Source organism: Apus apus, chromosome 7, assembly GCF_020740795.1.
Source record: "Apus apus isolate bApuApu2 chromosome 7, bApuApu2.pri.cur, whole genome shotgun sequence".
In the NCBI taxonomy this organism is placed as follows: Eukaryota; Metazoa; Chordata; class Aves; order Apodiformes; family Apodidae; genus Apus; species Apus apus.
The window spans coordinates 4,210,797-4,233,189 of record NC_067288.1 but is presented as its reverse complement, the minus strand read 5'-3'; the positions used below and the strand labels follow the sequence as shown (position 1 = coordinate 4,233,189).

General features: G+C 39.8%; 1 protein-coding gene across 9 annotated transcripts in view; it reads right to left on the bottom strand.

Annotated features, from left to right (window-relative positions):
- CEP350 (centrosomal protein 350) overlaps positions 1-22,393 on the bottom strand; it is a 78,353-nt gene that overhangs the window by 52,573 nt on the left and 3,387 nt on the right. For 8 of the 9 annotated variants that reach the window (XM_051624681.1, XM_051624689.1, XM_051624685.1 and 5 more), the window contains exons 2-7: positions 10,658-10,743; positions 8,986-9,029; positions 7,943-8,057; positions 7,165-7,297; positions 4,255-4,874; positions 3,599-3,709 (exon numbers count right to left, since the gene is read on the bottom strand). In XM_051624681.1, coding sequence (XP_051480641.1) covers positions 3,599-3,709; positions 4,255-4,874; positions 7,165-7,297; positions 7,943-8,057; positions 8,986-9,029; positions 10,658-10,730 — 1,096 coding nt within the window. In that variant the 5' untranslated portion in view covers positions 10,731-10,743. Of the gene's footprint in view, positions 1-3,598; positions 3,710-4,254; positions 4,875-7,164; positions 7,298-7,942; positions 8,058-8,985; positions 9,030-10,657; positions 10,744-12,713; positions 12,732-22,393 lie in introns of those variants that run through there. The other variant, XM_051624683.1, reaches the window with a different exon arrangement.

Here is a 22,393-nt window from a genome sequence, read left to right as displayed (position 1 = left end):
TATCTCACAGGGAAGAGAACATATAATAACAAACTTGCTTCGACATTTACCTCGCAAAATTATAACTCAGAGAACCACAATAAAATTAACTGACTCTCCCAGATGATACATTGAGATCAATTACTCCCAGACCAGCTTTTTAAAACCTTCATAGGACAAAAATTCTGAATCAAGTGCTATTTACCTACACATTGGAAGGCAATGAGCTCTGTAACAGATCTTTACATAGCTCGTTTTCAATTTTAAATGTAATGTTGACAGTTTGACTGGAACAATTTTGGTTCTCTTCTACCATAGCTATTACATTTTACAGTATTAATGTTCCACAAGAACACACAGTTCCTTCACTCCTGAACCACATGGGTTACTGCTTCCACATTAACACACGACAGCACACTCATTGCCTCCATGCTGGAGCATAAAAGAGAGCACCCATGTGCTCTACTTTCTGCAAAACTTGTCACAGAATTCACCCAGTGATGCCGAACTATTCTGTACCACCTAAGCCCTCATTTAAAACACAATTAGGTTTTAGGCTTTGGAGATGCCAGGAAAGAGAAAGTCATGTTTTGCTGTTTTCACATTAGGGCAAGGAACAAAAAGAAAATGCTGCCTAAGGTACAAAGCAGAGACAAGCACTGCTTGAGGACAGGCAAGCTGTACACAGTTTCAGCAGTCTGCACTGGACATTGTCAAAGATTTGTTGAAGCATGTTAGTTTACATGTCCTGAAGGTGCTCTTTTCTTAATCCCAAAAGTGAACTGTAGATAAGGAACTCCATGCCCACTGTCACCACTGTTTTATAAAGGATGTGATCAGACAACCTAAAACAACTAGGATGCAATCCTTTCCACAGCTAGATCTGAAGATTTACTGAGATGCCAATACTAACTTTTACAGCCCATAATTGCAGCTGAAACCTCTATCTGATGGATATCCATAGGAAGTGTCAGAGACAGAACAACAAGTCATATTAGAGGCTGTGGGAATGGAATTTTAAGTGTCTTTCTCCCCTTTAATATCCTTTCCTTACAAATTTTCCAGTTGTCTTTGAGGCTGACAAGGGCAGGAAAAACAGAATCAATGCATCAAGTACCAGAGGCCTCAGTGACCGCATTTGCAGAAATCCAGCTTGTCTCCTCTCCTCTTACAGTTCCTTGCTCATACCAGGAAACTGCAGGCTGCTTACAGCAATTTTGCTCTAGTAAGGCCAATCCTGAACATCTTTAAGATAGAATGAGAAAAAGCTTGGGCACCATACAATATCCTTTAGCCTAAATGCTAAAGATAAAGATATTCTGTATGGCCTAAGCTTAGATGTAAACATCTTGTCGCAGTAAAGAAAAATGACTCAATAAGACAGTAGAGCTCTTCTAGCTTATTTTGGCTCTAGAGAGCATGGAACAGTTTTGATGTAACTGCACACATCCAAAACTCCACGTGCTGGAACTTTAATACAGAATTAACACGTGGACAGATAATCTGACAACCTAAAAATACATGTATAGTATATATGATGTGCAGCACCAGCATTTGATTACTTGGAATCAGCGATTCAATATAATCTTTTCAGGTCAGAAAGGTGACACGTTCCACAACAGCTGTTCTGTGCAGGGCACTGGGACACACACAACTCCTTCCTTTTGTAGGCAGGAGCCCACTGAACATGTACATGACCCAAAGGCCTTCTTCATCAGACCTCTTCTATGCAACTTTTCCAAAATTTGGATTTCTATGGAGACTCTTGAATCACTCATATTATGCTTGTCAAAATGAGAAGAAAATCTAGTGGAAGTGAAAAGTCTTCAGAGATTTGGCATTAAATACATAGACTGATGCTGAACAGAGTATCTGCAAAACAATTTTATTGAAAAGAACCTTTCTGAACTTTGAGTGATTCCACAAAAATCCCTCAGTGCCTTGTCAAGCTGTACTAGTAAAAGAATCTAATAATTTCCATACCAGTCATTATACTACCAACATCCAAGGAGCTTTACAATCTCACATTTCCTCCAGTCTTAAATATGTTTAGATCAATGAGAAAAAAAATAATTAATATGTCATAAACAAACTCTTCAGCTGTAAAAGTAGAGGTTCTTAGGGGATTTTATTTTACATTTCCTTCCTTTTTACTCATCAGATCTCTCCTCCATCCTCCAGCTGAGTCAGTCAAAAGCAATTCTATCTTACAGTGCTCCACTGTAACCAGCCTAGCAAATAAAAAGCACACTTGGGCATCCAACCCTGCATCACCCAGAGAAAAGAGCTGCCAATGGTACTGCAGTTTTCCAGAGTGAAAAATTAATAAAGATTGGGTCTTGGAGCAGTACATCTGAAAAAATAAAGCATGTATTATAGTTTTGGTCATTTAGAAGAGTAACTGCCAAGCAAAAAAACAGCATTTTAAAATAATCTTTGCTCATGTTTTTAAGCATCAGAATATTGTGTTGCTAAATGAGTTTATGACCTAAATTAGACCTTTTCTTTCTGTGTTGCCTTTTTGGAAAAAAAAGTATTTAATGTTTTTCAAAATACTAGTAAGGAAAGAAGATTGAGTAGCAGTTTTATAAGCTTTTAGCATTCAATATTCTCTTCTATACCCACATGTGGAATGAACCCCAAAGGTAACAATCTGTTAGTTTACCAGTGTAAAGTTCCACAGTCCCCCCCCTCCCATATCCTATCCAAGCCTTACAATACTGAAGGTAAAAGACTTATAGAGGAAATAAAATCCAGATTATTTAAAAGGTTTCTTAAAACCTTCTTCTAGTCCACCTGTTCTCCCACTCCTGAAGGAATCCAGGAAAGATGTCTAAAAAAAGTCCTTGTGTTCAAACTTCTGGGACATAAATTTCTCCAAGAACTCAAAAGACTGGGATTATTCTGATATAAAGTAATAAAATTCTACAAGTTTAGAGATATTAAACCAACCTAATGCCATATAACCTTAGCTCTACCACACATACTTGAAGGCATAACCCTCTGACAGGAGGCTAGCTACTGCACTTCAAATAAGTATTCCCAGTGACTTTCCATAGCAGGTGCCCCCCACCTCCCCTTTAACCACCTATACATTCCAAATAAACCACCAACAATTCCTACACCAGCTTCAGGACCAACAATTTGTTACCACTGTATTGCAGGATGTAGAATTCAGGCCTCAACATACGATGCATGAATTATGGAAAAAGAAATTGTTCCCATGAGATACTAGAGATAAGATATCAAAAGGTGGTTTGATTTTGCCTTTTAAATGGGAAATTGCATTCATTCACATGAACATGTATAAAGAAGTCACAAAATTAAACAAAAATTGTTCTAATGAAGGCATTTCCAATTCCTCTTTCAAAGAAAAGCCACAATTTTATTATTTTCAGTACTAATTTTCTATTAAAAGTATTTTAACAGAGAATGGGGAGGAGGCTTGTTTTTTTTTTCCTTTTAGTGTTCAGCAAGTTACTCTTTCTGTGGAGAAAATTACAATGTATTTAACAATCATTTCTTCAATTTTTTGTTTCCATGACTTTGTAGACTTGTTCAAAATAAACTGTCTCTTGGAGAAGGTTGTGTAGAGTAATCAATTCAGCTTGTGTCTCACCTGTTACATGGAGTGCTGTATCTCTATAGAGCTCACGACCAACATGGAATTCTTCCTCATGCCAGATCTTTCCATCTGGAGCACGAATCTTTGTTTCAGCAGGATTGAAACCTGAAAGCAACAAATTAAAAGCTTAAAATACCTGTGTAAAATGCTAGTGCAGCTTTTTAAGGGTGGAAGGGATGGGAAACTGCCTAGTAAGAAAGGAACTGCTTTAATTTCTAATGCTAAATTAGAAGAAAGCAATATAACAGTCTGCCACCTGCTCACAGCTGAAGAACAGCAGACTGGATGAAAAGACTATTAAAAACATGGAAAGCCTTCTCAATCAATACAATGTTAATAACCACTGAGACCATAAAAAAAAATAAATCAAAATAAACCCAAACAGTAATACAGTGAGTTTCTTCTTTATAGTAGTTCGTAAGAGACAGGATGAATTCCAAAAGAAGCCACAATTCTGTAAATAGGCAAGAATTTACTTTCTTTCTCATCTATATCTGTGATCAAACCATGTTTTCCACTCCCGTATTGCCCAAACACAAGCTATGAGTGATGTCCACACTTTGACATATTGCTCAATGAACATATTGCTCAATTGAACTCCACTCCTTCACCATGTTTAACCAGCAGGGAGGGATTCTGTGCCTCCATACCTCTGTACGATGGAGCAGCAGGTGCGGTTGCCACTTTCCTGACTTTGGGGATCACAGCATTCTCCATGTTTGTGACCACAACAGGTTGCTCAGCATATCCTGAGTGCTGTCCTCTGCCACCCAGCAGCTCAGCATGTCCCCACTGCTCTCGAATCCTCTCCTTCAGCTTCTCCAGATTCGCACTGTGCTGCCGCTGTTTGTAGATTTCCAGCCTATAAGCACCAGCGGAAGCGCTCATGGCAGAAGGGGAACAAGCCTTCAGTTCACTCTCCTGGGGTGCATTACTCTGAGGAGCTTTCATGCTATTCTCTTCTCGTCTGGAGCCACTAGTCTTTTCCTCTTCCAAACTTGGAGGTGTTGCAAACTTAAGAAATGCCTCATTGCTTTGCAAGGCATCAATTGCCGGTTGGTCATTCAAATACCTAACAACAGTCTCATCTGCAGCAGCAGAACACAGGCTTTCAGAACCTCTGCTGTGTAGGTCCCTCTCATCTTGGTCATGTAGCATACAGCCTGTTAACTCAGTCTTTCCTTCTGCTTCGTTGAGGTCCAAACTAGAGAGCAGCTGCTTGGCCTCAAGTTGATTAGAACTGTGGTAAGACAGAGAACTGTATGTGTCCCTGATGGAACAGAAGAAAAATAGAAAGTCATCAGCAGAAACACGACTGTAGGACCTTCCAGCCCAGCAAGCAGCATGTTCATTAACTAAAAGAACAATTTCCTAGACCTTGTCTCCACTTTAAAGTCGAGTTCTTTTAAAGTTTGATAACCATACATTTAATAGTGCAAGTCTGACAAAACTGAGAGAGGTCTCTGTTAAATATTTAATTTTCCGCACTCTCTAGCTGAACAGGGCTATATATAAATTCAGGAGCTAAAATTAGGGCATGCAGAAAAATGAGCAAGCAGTAATGTCACCCTTCAATTTTAAAAAGTGTTAAATAAAAACCAAGTGTAAAACTGAAGAAAAGCATAAATAACGTATAGTCTCTAAAACAAAGCTACTCCTACATGCACGGCTTCTCAGCAGCACATTCATTAGCTCAGAAAACAAATAAATTGCACCAAAACCCTCACCCTGTATTTAAGCATTAAAAAGGCAAGACCCTATCAAGAACGTTGGTGAACTGGCTGTATTGCAACAACAGCTTACCAAGAACACAGAAATTCAAGAGATGAAGGATCTTTTAGCTTTTTTTTCCACAGAAAAACAGACTCTGTATTTCAACCAACTCATGGTATATATGTTGTTAGGACAAAAATGCATTTAATATTTTTACCAATAAGAGGCTAAAGATGTAAAAATCTGACACCTAAGCTACTTAGCAAGTATGTTTCAAGAACTCATGTAAGTCAGGTCCTAACACTGTATTTGTGAAATTGTCTACCTTTCTTTCTCTAGAAGCACATTGCTGTTATATAGCATAGGAATCATTACCAATCAACCCAGGAGTTGAGTGGTTTGATCACAAAATAATAGAATTGTTTTGATTGGAAAAGACTTTTAAGATCACCAAGTCCAACCACAGAATGTGCACAAAATTTCACCAAAATATATAAAAATATACACACAGATTGTCCCAGCCATTATTCTGCTTTTGTATTCCTATGCACACTTAAAAGACAGGCTGTTCTCAGAGAAGGAGTAATGTGTTAATCTAGCAGCTCTGATGTTAATTCCCAAATTAATTCCCCCAGTGCCATACAGTCATCTTACTGTGAGATAGCTATTCTTTTCAACTAGATATAATGGCAAAAGTCTAGCTGTTCTCATTTTCTTCTTTTCCCTGGAGTCTGCTAAATTTATTATGTTTTTAAAACAAATAACTGATGTGTGCAAGTCATTTCAGATAGGGTAGACAACAGGGCTGTTCAATTAACAAAACTGACTCAAGATTAAAAAACTGATCCAAGTCAGCCTTCCATGCAACAAGGAAAGAGAAGAACCTCACAGCTGACAGAAGGAATAGAAAAAGAGATCAAAACTTAGATGTTAGGATAACAATTACAAATAGAGATGTAGTGGAATTAAAACCAACCAAACAAAACACTGTCCCAGCTCCACTCTAATCAGTCAACAGCAATTTGACCTCACTGGGAGAATATTTTGGGGAAAAAAAATGCAAAGTATGTGTTAGAATCCAATAAGAAACTATCATCAACACAACCAAGCTATTCATCAAGGACTAGGCCCATGCAAAGAACACACAATGCATATAAAACACAAGAATTGAAGAAGTTACAGTAAAAGCCTTCTAGGCTCTGATATTACAGCAAGTTATAACTAGTTTATTTCTGCTGCAGATTCTCTTTCTTTTTGAAAGCTTTTGAAGCATCTTATATTCACTACAGTACTTAACATAGGCTAGGAAAAACAAGCTTTCCATATTTTCCTTGATTCTTCACATCCCCCATGTTCTATGACCTGCAACATTCTGAGCTACTTTTTCTCCTTTGATACAGCTGGTCCTATTTGGGTTTCTCAGACACAAACTGAATACATCTTTACTACTAGATACTCTCTACACTGTCTTATGGTAAGACATTTGGGAACTTGTGTTGAAGAACTAAAGAAACAAAGTTGGAAAAGCGTAAGGAAACACTCTTTTTGGTCCTTATTACTGAAATGAAATATCTAGCAAACCTATCAGGCCACTGAGGCCACAGTCACATCAAATCAATGATCTGGTCTCATTTCAACACATTGGACTTTAAACTCACATTCACTAAACAGAAAATAAAATCATAACCTTTTTTACAAAGGAAGAGACTTTTGTCCAACACCACATGCTGCTCGTGTTGAGGGGGCGAGGGGAGGAAGTAAAGCAGTTTTTGAGGAGTTGTCAAAAACCTAACTATGAGCTTAATTCTGATGTTAGCTTATTTTGAGTCAGCTGTCCCAGCACTAACCTGTATGAAGGCAGTGGTTCACGGAATTCCACACGATTGCTTTTTTTCACATTGCTTTCCAGAGTGGTTGCTCGAAGAGGGCTGCGTGAGGACTTCTCCTTGCTTGATTTGTTTTGGCTGGAGGACCGGGAAGCTGAAGCAGAAACCAAAGAATCCTCTATGTACTTATCTCTCCAGTGAAAGCAAACTCTTGGGGCTGAGCAGTTAATAACACAAAAATAGCAATTAAAATGTTCCCTCCAATTTTCAACAAGCTGATTTCAGCAACCAGGAGGAAGGAGGTAAGTGCTTGAAAAAATGATCATATTTAAAAAGAGATAATAATGCTTCATCCTAATTATATCTGTGAAAGTTGACTGTGCTGCCACTAGAGGTCGATCTGCCTGCTCTTTCCCAATGGCACACTACTAGAATGCTCTAAATAGTATTTAAAAGTAGGGCTCATTTCTTGCAAGAAAACACTCCTTAAATGAAATTTAAAAGCATCAGATTTAGTATTCTATGCTAGAGCTGAATAACATTAAAAAATATCAACAGCCAGCCCACTGTAAACACAGGCACATACAATTGCTATCCAAAACCCTCACAAAAGTCCTGTCACTCCCTCTAACCAAGTGACTAGGACAGTACACTTTCCTTCCTAAGCTAAGGGAAGAAAACATTATTTTCTCCTGGGCAATAAGAGTTTCAAGAATAAATATCTCTAGCAGGGGTTAGAGAAGAGAAACCAAGTCTTCCCAGAATACAGTGGCTTTACACTGTGCTCAATAATACATACCCTTTCTGCTTATCTTCCTGCTGGAGCTAGCAGAGGGCTTCTTGGCATCCATGACAGAAGCAAATGCAGCTGTGCTGGTAGGAACTAATTCCAATTTGTTCTCTATATGACGTAGCTAGAATTTGAAGATAATGCAAATTAGAAAAAAATTTTCAACTTTTAAGCTACAGGGGTTTTTTTTCCCCCCAACATGACAAATTTTTCCTCACAAAGAATAAAACTGCAGGCAAAAGCAACTCCACATGGCTGATGTTACAAAACTGTACAGCATTATAGCCAGAAACATGTCAGATTATTGAGTTTTGTTTAAAAAGATTATCTAAATCAGGTTCTGCTGCATAGTTTTGTTTCCATAAGTAGGCTGTTGTCAAAAAAATAACAACACGCCATTCAGAACCTTAATGCTTGGCCTGAATGAAATATTAATTCCACTTGGAATAAATTCTGTAACACTCTTTTCAAAATGGAGCATGACACAAGATTACACATGTAAAACCTCACACCTCTGCTATTAAAAAAAAGAGAGGGAAAAGGCTACAGGAAAGAGCTGAACTCCCTGAAAAACAAAGCTGCTTGTCTTCACTAAAGCCAGGTTTTAGAAACTAGTGTGATGTCTTACGTACTTAAGTTCCCACATCCAGACAGCAATTCCAAGGCTCAAAGATAGAAAATTATGAAATACACCGGTGTTGTCCCAGTTTCTGACTGGTTTGAGTAAAGAGGGGAGAACTATTCTTTCAAGTTTTCTCAATAATAAAGTGACCACTTTCTTAATTAGAAAGGTGATACTACACTCAAGACTTAGCAGGTCTTACTATACTCAAAACTAAGCTTGCTGTGGCAAAAATTTCTTCCACTGCATGTGGAAAACTTTTTCCAAGATCCAACAGCATTCAAAACATGGACCTAATCCAACTGCTTGCCCTGTTTTCAACTTGTTTTACAGAAAATCACTGAGCAAAACAATACTTTGGTTAAAGCTTTTGTAGCCATTAACTGATTTGAAAAGGAGCAGGAAAAAAAAAGGAATTATCAGTACTTACAGCAGCCTTAGTCTGAGAAAATGTAGCCCATACTGCATTTAGATCTTACAGGGCAGAAACAGAAATAAAATTCTCATTAGTACACGGAAAACAACAAAATAAAATGTTTCTTCAAAACAATTTTCACGGGCTCACTAATCAAGTCCTTCTTATGACTCAATTTCAGCTTGTAAGTCTCCTCCATGAGAGGCTGTTATCAGTCAACACTCATCTTAACAGAGCAATAAAGTATTTAAGGTGAAATTCAATGATTTCACTAAGTTAGATTGAATGCATTATTACACTTGAAATCAAATCTACCACACATTATAGAAGATGTTCAGGAGATAAAATAAAGCTGGTTACCTACCCCAACACAAATATCTTACATTTTTCCATTAAGCTATAGTTTAACTAGTTCTTTTTTCCCATCCATTTTCTTCTTCAGTAAGCTAAGCATGAATACATGGTCACTGAAAGACTCTACTCAAAAAACAAGCCTTGAACACATGAATTTTGAAAAGTAATCTTTTCGAACTCTAAAACCTACAAACAAAATAGAAGCAATGTTTGCAAGGAGCAAGCAATAGGCACTTATCAACTTCAGCCTTCTAATCTAAACAGACAGCACATGCTCTATGTGCAATCCAGATCAGCAGGATGCAGAAGTATTTTCCTCTAAAAATATTTACTTCATTAGTCCCCCTCTTCTTTTGGTTTCTAATTATTTTCTCTAATCTAATGGTTTATACAACATCCAAAACCTTCATGTGTGTCAGAACCTTGGAGAGTAGTAGTATTAGAAAAACATTTTAAAAAGTGGTATTTTCCTTCTAATAAAACAGCTGCCAGATTCATTTCAGGTAAGATGCAACAAGAGAAAGGGAGAGGGTTAACAAAGTTGCATAGAAACAACTTTGCTTTGACTTCAAGAAATGGTGCTTCACGTCTACAGAGCACCTCAGTTTCACAAGGTACATAATTTTAAAAGAATGTGAACACATCCCAGGAAACAATCAGCAATAATGTTACAGATAAAATAATAATCTGTCTCTGCTTTGCAAATCACTTCTGGAGTCCTGTTTTGTCATAGTGGAAATCATAAGACTGATCTTGATCCACAGACTTAACATGCGACTCAGCTGCTCTACAGGCTGGAGCTTTCTTCCTCTCAGGGATGTACTGTAATTACTATTTGTTTTGCCCCCTCCCTTCCTAAATGATAGAGCAATCATAACAGTAAAAAGTTAACAGGATTTCTCCAGCTCAGGGAGACAGAAGTGCTGCAAGTCATTTTAGTGGTGATGTATTGTTGCTATTCAAGTGTCTTTAGCTTTTCAACACTCTGGAACCAAGCAGGAGTTGGGAGCAACTGCCTCTCAGGCAGTTCACTTCTTTCAAGAGCCTACAGTTTCCAGTTTCTGTTCCTGCACTGCTCCTCCTCAAAAAAAATCTGTCTCTGTGCCATCTTGGCAACTGTATCACAGGCTGGCAATTCCTAATGCAGATCAGCAAATACTCTGCAGATCAGAGTATGAAACTGCTATCTCTGCAAAAAGGAAGACATGGAACACATGGTCTTCACTTCCAAATGGAGGCAGGAGAAGGCTTCTATAAAAGCTCCTCAAAGTTTCAAACACCTTGTGATAAAACAGCTTCCAAAACAAGGCAATAAAACAGAGACAATCCATACCTCTGGTAGAATCCTTGCTTTGGTTTTGCCTTGGATTTTGTAGAGGCACCTCATTTGACTTGTTGCTCCACATTGTGTTAATTTATCTAAAAAAAAAAGTCAAGTAAGAATCAAAGAGGTATAAAGTAAGAACAAATGTATCTCATGCTAAAGGGAACATAAACTTGGTCACTGTGATAAATGTTGACCTCATATGATTATTTCAAATTCACAGAATGAACAAGATCAGAAAATCAGCAGCAAATCACAAATGTGTTTAGAGCTTCCAGTTTCTCAGAAACCATGTTAATTCTGTGCATAAAGTGGGATTTGCTTTTGTTCATATTTGTTACAAATAAAAGTGAACTTGATAAAAGGAAACTGAGAGGTCACACAATTTAGATCATAGTAATAAGTGTTCCAACAAATCTGAAGATAACCACACTGAAATTCCATGCACAAAGGGGTAACAGAGGCAGCACTACATGGCTTGAACTGAAACAGGTTGGGTGAAAACACCCAATTCTAGCAATGACAGGCAAATATGTTGCCTATCTCTGTTAAAAAAAAAAGGCAAAACAGAACTGCACAGCAGGACACTACAGCCAGGAAAAAAAGTGCAGTTATTGCTGTTTTCCTGTGAACATCAAAGTGTGAACTCTTGAGTAACAAAACCAGGCAGCCACTATCACCAAAGGATTTTTCTTTAAAGGTTACTCAAACAGGAAAGATAGCGTGTAAAAGAAAAGTTATGCAGAGAGTTATTTCTCAACAGTTTCACTGCAAAAGGTAGACCATCACAGGTAAAATCTGTAATGGACCTTAAAGAAGTACTATATATGAAATAAGTTTAAGAGATCCAAGAGGAGCTCATAGAGTCAACCAGAACTCTGAATAGTCAGTACTGCTGCTACCCTCTCACCAAGGTTCTCCTCTCTGATGGCATGTGCTTACTGAGCTGTCTTCACAACAGACTGAGGACATTTCTGTTATGGAAAGAATTCATAGAGGAAGTTCTGGACCTCTAAAAGGCATAAAGGCACATTGACCTCTCTTCTTTCATGCCCTCTCAGATACCATCTATCTTAATTTCTGAAAAATTCTTATACTTTCACTCCCCTATATAAGAAAGGCACTGAAATATAAAGGTCATGTCTCTGATAAAAAGTGCCTGTAACATCCCACAAAATTAACACTGTACTGCTTACTGGAACAAACTGTTGCCTGTGTATTTTGTGACAAAGTTATTTATCATATATGGTTTTAAGGATACCAAACGATCAGCAGTGAAGTTTGGTCCTCACATTCAGTCACATAGCCTTTATTTATGGCAGTAAGTTATTCCACCAAACTGTTCTTACGTCCAAGAAAGTCTATCAATAATAAGAGCACACCTTCAAAAGACCTTCAGTCTGCCTTTCTTTAAAGAATCCAGACAAATGTAAGAAAGAGTGTGGAAAAGATGTGAGCTTATATATGTAGGTACAGAAATACACACACATTAGTGAAGTCTGCAACAATATAGAAATTCTAGAAAGAAGTGGTGGAGTTTTGTTTTGGTTTTTAAGTATCTAGTTATGGGCAGCAAGCCAGGGGAAGTCAGAAAATTCTGCTTCTAGGACAGGTGCTGCAGTGCTCATTCATGAAGAGTTGCATCTTTGTGCCTCACATCATTCACGCTGTATAACAACAGTCATAACACTGCCCTGCCTTGGTAACCATTCACTTGATCTCCTCTATCACTGCAGCAAAGAGCTGTTGTGCTAGAAAGGTAGAAAACAAGTATTAATTAAAACAGGGGGATTTTCCATTAAGAACCAACTTCGAGAGCTGCTGGAAATGTCTTATCATACCATTCTCACCTTCTTGCCCAAATATAAACATAAGAAACCTACTCTATATGTAAATTTACCATAAGAGAACTTCTAGACAAACAACCATTTATTAGGTGATTAAGTATCTCTCTTCATGTCATTGCTTAGAATTTATTCTTCTATTAGAATTATTAGTATAGATAGGAGAACTTAGTTAAGGACTAGAATTGATCTTGTTACTACACACACACAAATCTATATACCTTATTTTCTGATGCTCCTGTGAATGTAGTATTGCAATCAGTACTCCTCTGTGTATTCCTGAACTCTCTACAAAAAGAACCAGATTAATTAAAACCATTTGAAATTGCTTGTTATACCTCACATCCTGACACTCAGGTAAAAGCTGTCAGTCCTTTACCTGGGCTGAACAGAACACAAGTCAGACAAAAACTGAATACACTTCTGAGAACCTCTTAGCTCTACTAGTACCTCACTGATATTTGCTGATGATTGCTAATGGTCAATAATTCTGTCTCAATGCCTTGGTACAAAAGTGTATGATGTTAACTCTACTACAAATCACTCAACCTGTCCTCCTTTCTGTATCAGAGAGAAAGTAACCACAAACTGTCCAGCTGGATTTAGACTAATGAATACCTGCAGTGCCAAGTGCACAGTATGAGTCTTACTGGTTTCAGCACAGCCAGCTGAGTGAGATCACAGAATCACAGAATGTTAGGGGTTGGAAGGAACCTCTGGAGATCATCAAGTCCAACCCCCCTGCCAGAGCAGGACCACCTAGGGCAGGTCACACAGAAAGGTGTCCAGATGGGTCTTGAAAGTCTCTAGAGAAGGAGACTCTACAACCTCTCCAAGCAGTGAGTTCCAGTGCTCCATTGTGCTCTTTACATCATGTAGAAATTGTCTCAGTGCCATTAAAACCATCAGAAGCACAGCCAGTAGGTGGGTCTACTTTCAGCCCACATGAGAACCTGTTCTGTGGAGCATGGGGCTAGTTGGAGCCTTAAGCCTTCAATACTGAGCTCTACAAAGGCAAAGATGGACACAAATTTGAAAATAACACAGATCAATGAAGAAAGATTCCTGATGGCCCAGGCAGGTTGGTCAAGAAAAACAACAAGGAAAGGAACCACAGGATTTATGTTCTTAGGAACCTGATGACTTCAAAGAACCAAAGGGATATTCTGCTTCAGTGTAAGTCAACAGCACAAGTTATTTTGGCACATAAAAGAAAACTGTAGTGATTGCCCCAGCCCTTAAAATCATTGAGCTTGACTGAGCTGGAAAAATACTTTTTTCTTCCCTGTGTTCTGTATGTCTTTGGTATTGTGTCCTGAGAGAACTCCAGTGATATAAACTAAAATTTCATTTTTTGTCATGTTACATATTCTTACTCCACTTCTGTACAACGTTCATCCCAATTCTACTTCTTTGTGCAAGATTTCACTACTCACCTTAAATACGTGCAACAGAAGTATTAGCAAAATTGAGTAATTTTCCATATATAAGCATTTTCTTTTAATTTCTCTCTTGTGCTCTCATAGAAAACTTACTGCAATGGGTGTTCTGCCTTTCTGAACTTTTCAGTGTTCACTGTAGAATCATATAATAACACTTGTTTCTCCCTCTTACTGAAACAATTCCTTCTAAATGTATGTTATCCAGTCTAATTGGAAGTGCTAATAGCTAATTCAACATTTTACTACTCCAGGATAGTGTTGGGCCATGAAGAGTTCACCCAGCTCCCAACTTTCCTTTTCTTCCTCTTTTTCAAGCCAAATCATAAAAACAGTAAGACTGTGGAGATGTGATTGAGAATAGAATCATAGAATGTGTGGAGTTGGAAGTGACCTTTAAAGGTCATCTAGTCCAGCCTTCCCTGCAGTGTGCAGGGACATTTTGACTAGATCAGGTTGCTCAGAGCCTTGTCAAACTTGACCTTGAATGCTTCTAGGGATGGGGCTTCCACCATCTCTCTGGGCAACGTGTTCCAGGACTTCACCTCCCTCATAGTAAAGAACTTCTTCTTGATATCCAATCTGAATCTACCCTGCTTTTGTTTAAGGCCATTGCCCCTGTCCTACTGCTACATGCCCTTGTAAATAGTCCCTTCTCAGCTTTCCTGTAGCCCCTTCATGTACTGGAAGGCCGTTACAAGGTCTCCTCAGAGCCTTCTCCTCTCCAGACTGAACAACCCAACTCTCACAGCCTGTCTTTGTAGGACAGATGCTTCATCCCTTGGATAATTTTTGTGGCCCTTCTCTGGACTTGTTCCAATAGGTCCATGTCCTTCTTGTGTTGAGGACTCCAGAACTGGACACAGTACTCCAGGTGCAGTCTCACCAGGGCAGAGGGGGAGAATCACCTCCCTCACCCTGCTGGCCACACTACTTTTGATGCAGCCCAGGATGCACTTGGCCCTCTGGGCTGCACGTGCACATTGTTTGCTCATGTCCACTTTTCATCCAACAGCACCCCCAAGTCCCTTTCTGCAGGGCTGCTCTAACATCATCCCCCAGCCTGTATTGATAGCAAGGATTGCTGCTACCCAGGTGCGGGACCTCACACTTGGCCTTGTTGAATCTCATGAGATACACATGGGCCTACTTCTCTAGCTTTTCCAGGTCACTCTGGCATGTCAACTGCACCAGTCAGCTTGGTGTCATCTGCAAACGTGCTGAGGGTGCTCTTGATCCCATTGTCTATATTGTTGATGTAGATATTAAACAGCAGTGGTCCCAGTACGAACTCCTGAGGGACACCTCTCATCACTGGTCTCCACCTGGACATCAAGCCATTGACCACTACCCTGTGGATGCGACCATCCAGCCAATTCCTTATCCACCGAACAGTCCACCCATCAAATCCATATCTTTCCAACTTAGAGAGTACAATGTTGTGGGGGAATGTGTCAAAGGCCTTGCAGAAGTCCAGACAGATGACGTCCACTGCTTCTCCCTTGTCCACTGATGTAGTCACTCTATAGTAGAAAGCCAATAGGATCATTAGGCAGAACTTGTCCTTACAAAAGCCATGCTGGTTATCTTAAATCACCTCCATGTCCTGCATGTGCCTTGTCAGAGCTTCTAGGAGGATCTGTTTCATCATCCTCCCAGACACAGCGGTGAGGCTGACAGGTGGGTACTTCCCAGGGTCCTCCTTTCTACCCTTTTTAAAAATGAGAGTAATGTTTCCTTTCTTCCACTCACCAGGAACTTCATCTGACTGCCATGACTTCTCAAATATTATGGACTGGCTTGGCAACTACATCAGAACTCTGGGATGCATCTCATCAGGTCCCACGGACTTAAGTATGTTCAGGGTCCTCAGGTGATCGTGAATCTTGTCGCCACTTACAGTGGGAGGGCTTTCCTCCCCCTGGTCCCCATCTTGAGGTCCTTCAACTTGAGAGGCAGGAGGAGAGAGGTAGCCAGTGAAGATAAAGGCAAAAAAAGTCTTTGAGAACCTCAGCCTTCTACTCTTCTGTTACTAGTTAGTAATCCTTGTTCATCTGAGGGGACACTTCCTTTAACCTTCTGTCATGGTTTGACTCAGGATCAGCAATTAAATCAATGACAACGATGCTCTCGATTCCTCCCCCCCACCACCACCCAGGTAGGGAAAAGAGAGAGAGAATAATGAGAGAGACTTTCAGGATTGAAAACTAAACTAGGCAGCTTTTAATGAAATACTAATGCTAAAAGAAAATATGTATAAATTTATATAATAAGTGCAGGAATGTGCAAAACCCTTATTGCCTCCTCCCACCCCCAGCAACTCCCCCGGCATCTCCTGAGCTGTGAGCAGTTCCAAAATGTCCCGGAGCTGCCAGAGACAGTGGCAGAGCAGACAGGAGCTGAGGGGAGAGTGATGAGGGGCAGAAACATAGGGGCCTAGGGATCAAAGGAGATGGATAGGCAGAGTCCTCCCTGGATGCCAGCCATGAAGGGAAGAAGGGAAAAAGAGCCTGATTTCCACCATCCCCGAGCTTATACCGAGAGCTACGTCACTACATAGATGGAATACTTTGGCCAGTTTTGCCACCTGTCTAGTCCATTCCTCCCTACAGGTGGGCTGCAGATACACCTCTTCTGCTCCTTTAGTGTCTGAAGCAGCAGATTCAACAGGCAGAGCAAAGTGTCCCTGGTCTCTCAGCAGTAACATAAACATTCAGGCACTGTCAGGGCACTGGCTGGAAAACTTGCTGCTACTTTCAGCAAGTGTGTTGCTTAAAAGAGAGTTCACTGAAAAAAAATAAATCAGTAAAAGGAAAATTGGCTTGATCCTGGTCCAAAGCAGGACACCTTCCTTCTCTGACTGATACACCTGTAGAAGCCCTTTCTGTTCTTCTGTGCAGCCCTTGCTAAGTTCAGCTCCAGCCATGCCTTGGCCTTCCTGACCCCACACCTGCAACAACCAGGCATTGTCCCTGCACTCTTCCCAAGATACCAGTCCCTGCTTGAACTGCTTGGCAGTTCCTTCTTGCCTTTTAGTTTGGCCAGGAAGTCTCAACTCAGCAGTGCCAGTCTCTTCCCTTCCTTTACTTACTTGATTTCTTGTACCTGGGGATCAAGAGCTCTTGTGCTCTATGGAGCACCTACAGACTACTATGTAGCTAGTCTACTCCCAAAATGAGGTTGTAGGGAGGTGGGTGTTGGCCTCTTCTCACAAGTAAATAATGACAGGATCAGAGGAAATGGCCTGAAGTTGCAGCAGGGGAGGTTTAGATGGGATTATTAGGAAGAATTTCTATTCTGAAGGAGTGGTCCAGCACTGGAACAGTCTTCCCAGGGAGGTGGTTGAGTCAGCATCCTTGGAGGTGTTCAAGAAACGTGTAGATGTGGCACTTCCGGGCCTGCTCTAGTGGCCAAGGTGGGGGTTTTTTGTGGGCGTTTTTTAGTGGAATGAGTGTGGTTGTTCGTGTTTGTCTGGGGTTTTTTTTGGGTTGATGGTTGGACTCTGTGATCCCAGAGGGCCATTCTAACCATGACAATTCTGTGATTCTGTTAAAGTATCCTTAAAGATCTGCCAGCTCTGTTCTGCTCCCTTGTCCCTGAGGACTGTTTCCCAAGGGATCCCTACTGACTAACTCCTTGAAAAGCATGAGGTTTGCTTTCCTAAAATTCAGGATCCTGACTACACTCCTCATCTGACTCATATTCCTGAGAACTGTGAACCCCACCAGTGCATGGTCACTGCAGCCCAGGCTACCTCCAATCTTGATACCCCTGATCAGCTTGCCTGCATTGGTGACCACCAGGTACAGTATTACATCCCTCGGGTAGGGCCTTCTAAGCTCCTGGCTTTGGTCTGCAGGAATCTCCTTAATGCCAGTCATGTGAAAAGATCACTAAGCTTCCACCAAGCAGTTTTGCTTAACTCTGGGTGCGGCTGTTTGGAAAAAAAACAAATGACATGTAAAAAATGGAGAATTCTGGAGCTGTCTACAGTTTCAGGAAGCCAACACTGCAGCAGCTTTCAGTCATGATACCATCTTCGTAACTGTAAGGGATTTTCTTTTCCATGTCCCTCTCCTCCTCCTTTGGAAGGGTGGCAGAAACCTATCAGCTTTTCAAAATAGCTGATTTTCAAAAAACCTACCTACAAATCATGTTGACTCCCACCAGACTGTCATTTCCTACTATTAACAGAGTAACTTTCTACTGTCACAGCTCACAGGAATAAGCAGCACTCTACAAAAAACAAGTACTTTTGTAACTCAATACCCTGTCTCTGCAAGAGGTTAAACCAGGCAGAGAGGACACCTTAATGCTACAAGAAAACAGCTAGGAGGTGGGGCAGAAAAAAAGAAATAAATCAAGACAAAGTTGCCATGTCTATTTATAGGATTTGCAGTGGACCACTTAAAACACTAAAATACACTGAGATTAAAGTTGACTAGAAAATAATACTATACTAAAGATGTATGCCAAAAAATGTACATTATATTTGAAAACACATTTTATATCAACACAAAAGTTGTCTCAATGTTGCATGAACAACTTTAAGAGGAGACACGTAGTAAAAATTACATTCAGAAATATTTCATTATTTTTTTTTGCTAACCTAAATGATCCATGACTATTTAATACAGAGCTTAAAGGAAAGGAGGTACAATAAGGAGTTCAACAGATAAAATGGCAAAGAACTTCTGAGGAGACAGCAGTGATGGCAAAAGGTTACCTGCAGGTTAGATAAGGCTATGAGGATCTTGAAAGTTTGTTGAAAAAAGGTGAAAGATCACAGCATCAGCAGAACTGATCTCCTGGTTATTTGGTTTTTCATTAGCAGATGCAAACATCCCACACAGGCTAATTAAAGGCTGGTTTGCCAAGCTGTGCCTTGGGTGACCAGTTAAAATGCAAAAATCATTGTGTTCTGACATATCGAAATGCCCATCTCATTGTCTACACATTTGTCCAAAATGAAAAAAAATGACCCAAGAGAAGACACAGCAGAAATGCTGTAGATGAGGACCTATGTGTGAACTGCTAAGAAAAGGATATAAACCAAACGCCTGGAAGAAACTAGGACACACACCCCCACACACGCTCTTCCACACTGTTCCTCTGGGAAGACATTGAAAAGGACTGACAGATCAGAAAGTGCATGAAAAGACATCAGAAAAGAGGAAATGGAAACAAAAACACTGTCAAATAAAAAGGCAAATGAAAAACCAGCACTACCATTAATACCAAACATACCAAGGATGGCATTGAAAGGTATAACAGATCAAATAACAAGTCAACATAGTAAGAGGACAGCATTTTTAAAAGAATAGGAGATAAGAAAGTAGAATGTGTTTAGAAAATGTACACAAAAATGTTGAGAGATTAAAAACAGGGCTGTGAAAAGAGGAAAAGTGCTGAGAGAAGCAGGATATAAAAGGAGAAGAATGGAGAAAGACAGGAAGCAGAGAGAAATTGAATCAACTTTTGAAGAATCAGAACAGCAAAAAGGACAAAAAAACCTGGTACATTGGTCCAATTGTCAGGTTTTTCAAGTATGGCTTTTTTCTTAGTAGCACAACCTGGATAAGAAAAGGAAAGAGGAAACCCAGAAGTCATGGCACTGAAACAAGGAAACGGGAGAGGAAACTGAATCATACAGATTCAGAGAAGGCAGAGAATGTCAGCAAGACATCACCCACTGTTTTTTTCACTGATGCTTAGTGGTTATGCAAAAAAAAAAAACAAAACAACCCATATGCACAGGGAACAGTATTTCCCAATACTTTGTTTCTTACAAAAACACAAGGAATACTAAATGAAAGGAATACCACAAAATAAAAGATGAAGCTTTGCTAAGAGTAGGGAAAGAAAGGAGTGAACTGTTCACATTGACTTTGATGGGATATTCTTACATGTTTAATCCCCAAAATGGCAGGTTTTGCTACAAACTGGGTAGACAGTGAGTGAGGCCAGCAGTTCACACAGTTTAAGCTACAAGAAGGCAGCAGTGCCAATAAAAGCATCCATCTTTACTTCCTTTCTGCATTGGTCACTCTTGCCTTATCCCAGCAGAAAGTCAATGGGGTTACGTGGTAAAGCCAAGCAGCCTGGGAATGTGGTGAGGTCTGAAAGCAGCTTTGTTGTTCTGCTTTATTGGTTTTAGCTATGTTGTACCATAAGTTACAACCTCTGTGCAAGCAGAAGGAGAAGGAATGGAAGAACCATGGACCAGCTGGATCAGTCCTGTAGTAGCTGCAGTCCCATACCATAAACCACAGTCCTTGTCCAAGCAAATCCTTGAAGATGCTATCACCTTTACCTCGAGGAGAGGGAGTGGGACTGGGGAAAACAAGAACCATTCCCATCGCCTTTTTCCTCCCAGTGCAGATACCAGTGAAGTCTATACACCCTGCTCCAGTGTGTCCCACTGCACCCATGCCTTGCACAGCACAGATGCCCATAGGGGAAATGGGCAGAAACAAATAAAAGGTCCTTAGGGATGTTTCTTTCCTGTTTACTAACATAAGTTTCCATGCACAAATCATTAAAAGTTGACTTCTGAAGTCTAAAGCTCCCTGTCTGTGCAGCCTCAGTTCTGCATTCCTGGCACTAACAGACACACACAGGTGGACAGACACAATCAGACCTAGTCTAGCAAACTATTTTTCAGCTCACTGAAACCGATGGCATTGCTATTTAAAGATGCTAGAAACACTTTCCATGCCTCCTCAAAACACACAGAACACAAATCATGATGATATGCTTGAGTCTGGAACACAAATACATTTACGTACTCATTTTTCTAGAATCTGAGCTTTTGCCATATTCCATTATCCTACAGAAATGAGAGCTAAAAATCCATAACGCATTGTTCTAAGACGTTTTTTGTTATGTTTATGGGCTTTTAAAACGTTTGGGTTTTTTTATACAAGAGTTACAAACTTTTTTGCCTCCACATATTTTGAGAAAACTCTGCCTCTCCAAGCAATTAGATGCAGGTGATTTACTGACCTTCCTCAGAACTGAGGACAAGTTCCAGCACAACCAACAAATTCATGATGTGTTTGTCAAAAAAAGCACCACATCTCCAGAATCTACAGCTGACTCTGCAGAATCAGATGAATCCTCCCCCCACCTTCCTTCAATGCTTGTTTATATAATAAGCCTTCAATTGCAATGTATTTCAGGGACTAAAGGTTCTGAAAGGAAGTCAATATTAAAAATCCAAGTACAATTCCAACTGCCCAATGCTTCAGAGCCACAAACTTCTGTATTTTGTCTTGTAGTGCAAACAGTAAATACACCACAAGAGCTCACATTCCAATCACTAGGACTTTGGAAAATAATAACCAAAACAAAAAAAAAGCTTCAAAAGTAAAAGAAATATACCAATAAAATGTTATCTGTCTTAAGCTAGACAAACATAAAAAAGCTTTTAGGGATAACAAGGTAGTAGAGAAAAAAAAAAAAAAGGGACAATCAAGATAAAGGACAATCAAGATATACCACACACAGACAGACAAGCAGTAAAGAATTTCAAAGCACATGTCACTACCTCTAAAAATTCAACAATAAGATAAAATCAGCAGCCATACATCCATCAAACATCAGAAAATAGAGCAGAAAAATATAAATATGTTTCATGAGCTCTAAGATTAAATCACTGGCATCAGTCAGCTACTAATTTTGCACCCAAACTATAGTGAAGATTTTTCTATAAATGAAACATTACAGAATCTGATTCTCTCCAACTATATTCACTGTGGGTCAACATTTCCAACACACTTGCTATGAGAAGACACAGCAACTTGCAGAAGTGACCCTGCTTCATCAAGAGCAATGTAATAATTTTTAAAAAGGCACTAAAACGGACTAGTGGTTTTACTGAAAGTGCATTGAATGTTTTACTCTGCTGCATCACGTGCTAAGAGGTACTCTGAGGAAATCTATTGAAATGAGTGTTGTGACAGCTACCATAACTTGATCCATTGCTCATAAAGAAATCAGAGTACAAAGGCACAGAGAACACACCCATTTATTAAGGAGATACACACAAGGGTTTGCCAACCCATTCAGAAGCTCTGTTTCTTCTTCTACTTCAAAGATCTTCACATTTATGACAGAAAACAAGTTACATACCCTAGTTTCAAGAACAAATAAAGTACTCCTGCATTTTTTTCCTTGGCCTTCATAACAAGAGTTCACTTGTTTCACCTCTCCACATTGGAAGACTTCAATTCTTTTGGCTGATAATAAATCCATTCAGCAGAACATGGTCAAATTTTTTAGCAAGTCCTGTCTTTGAGAGGCCAGCATCCAACATCCTTCATCTCACAAAGAACACTCCCCTGTGAGGGAGTCTTGTTTAAACTCACAAGCAATCCTCTCAGCCAAGTACAAGACCTGCCACTTCTGAGAGCCTAAGACAATAGCTGTCAACTGCTCAACAATACCAAGGGCATAGAAGC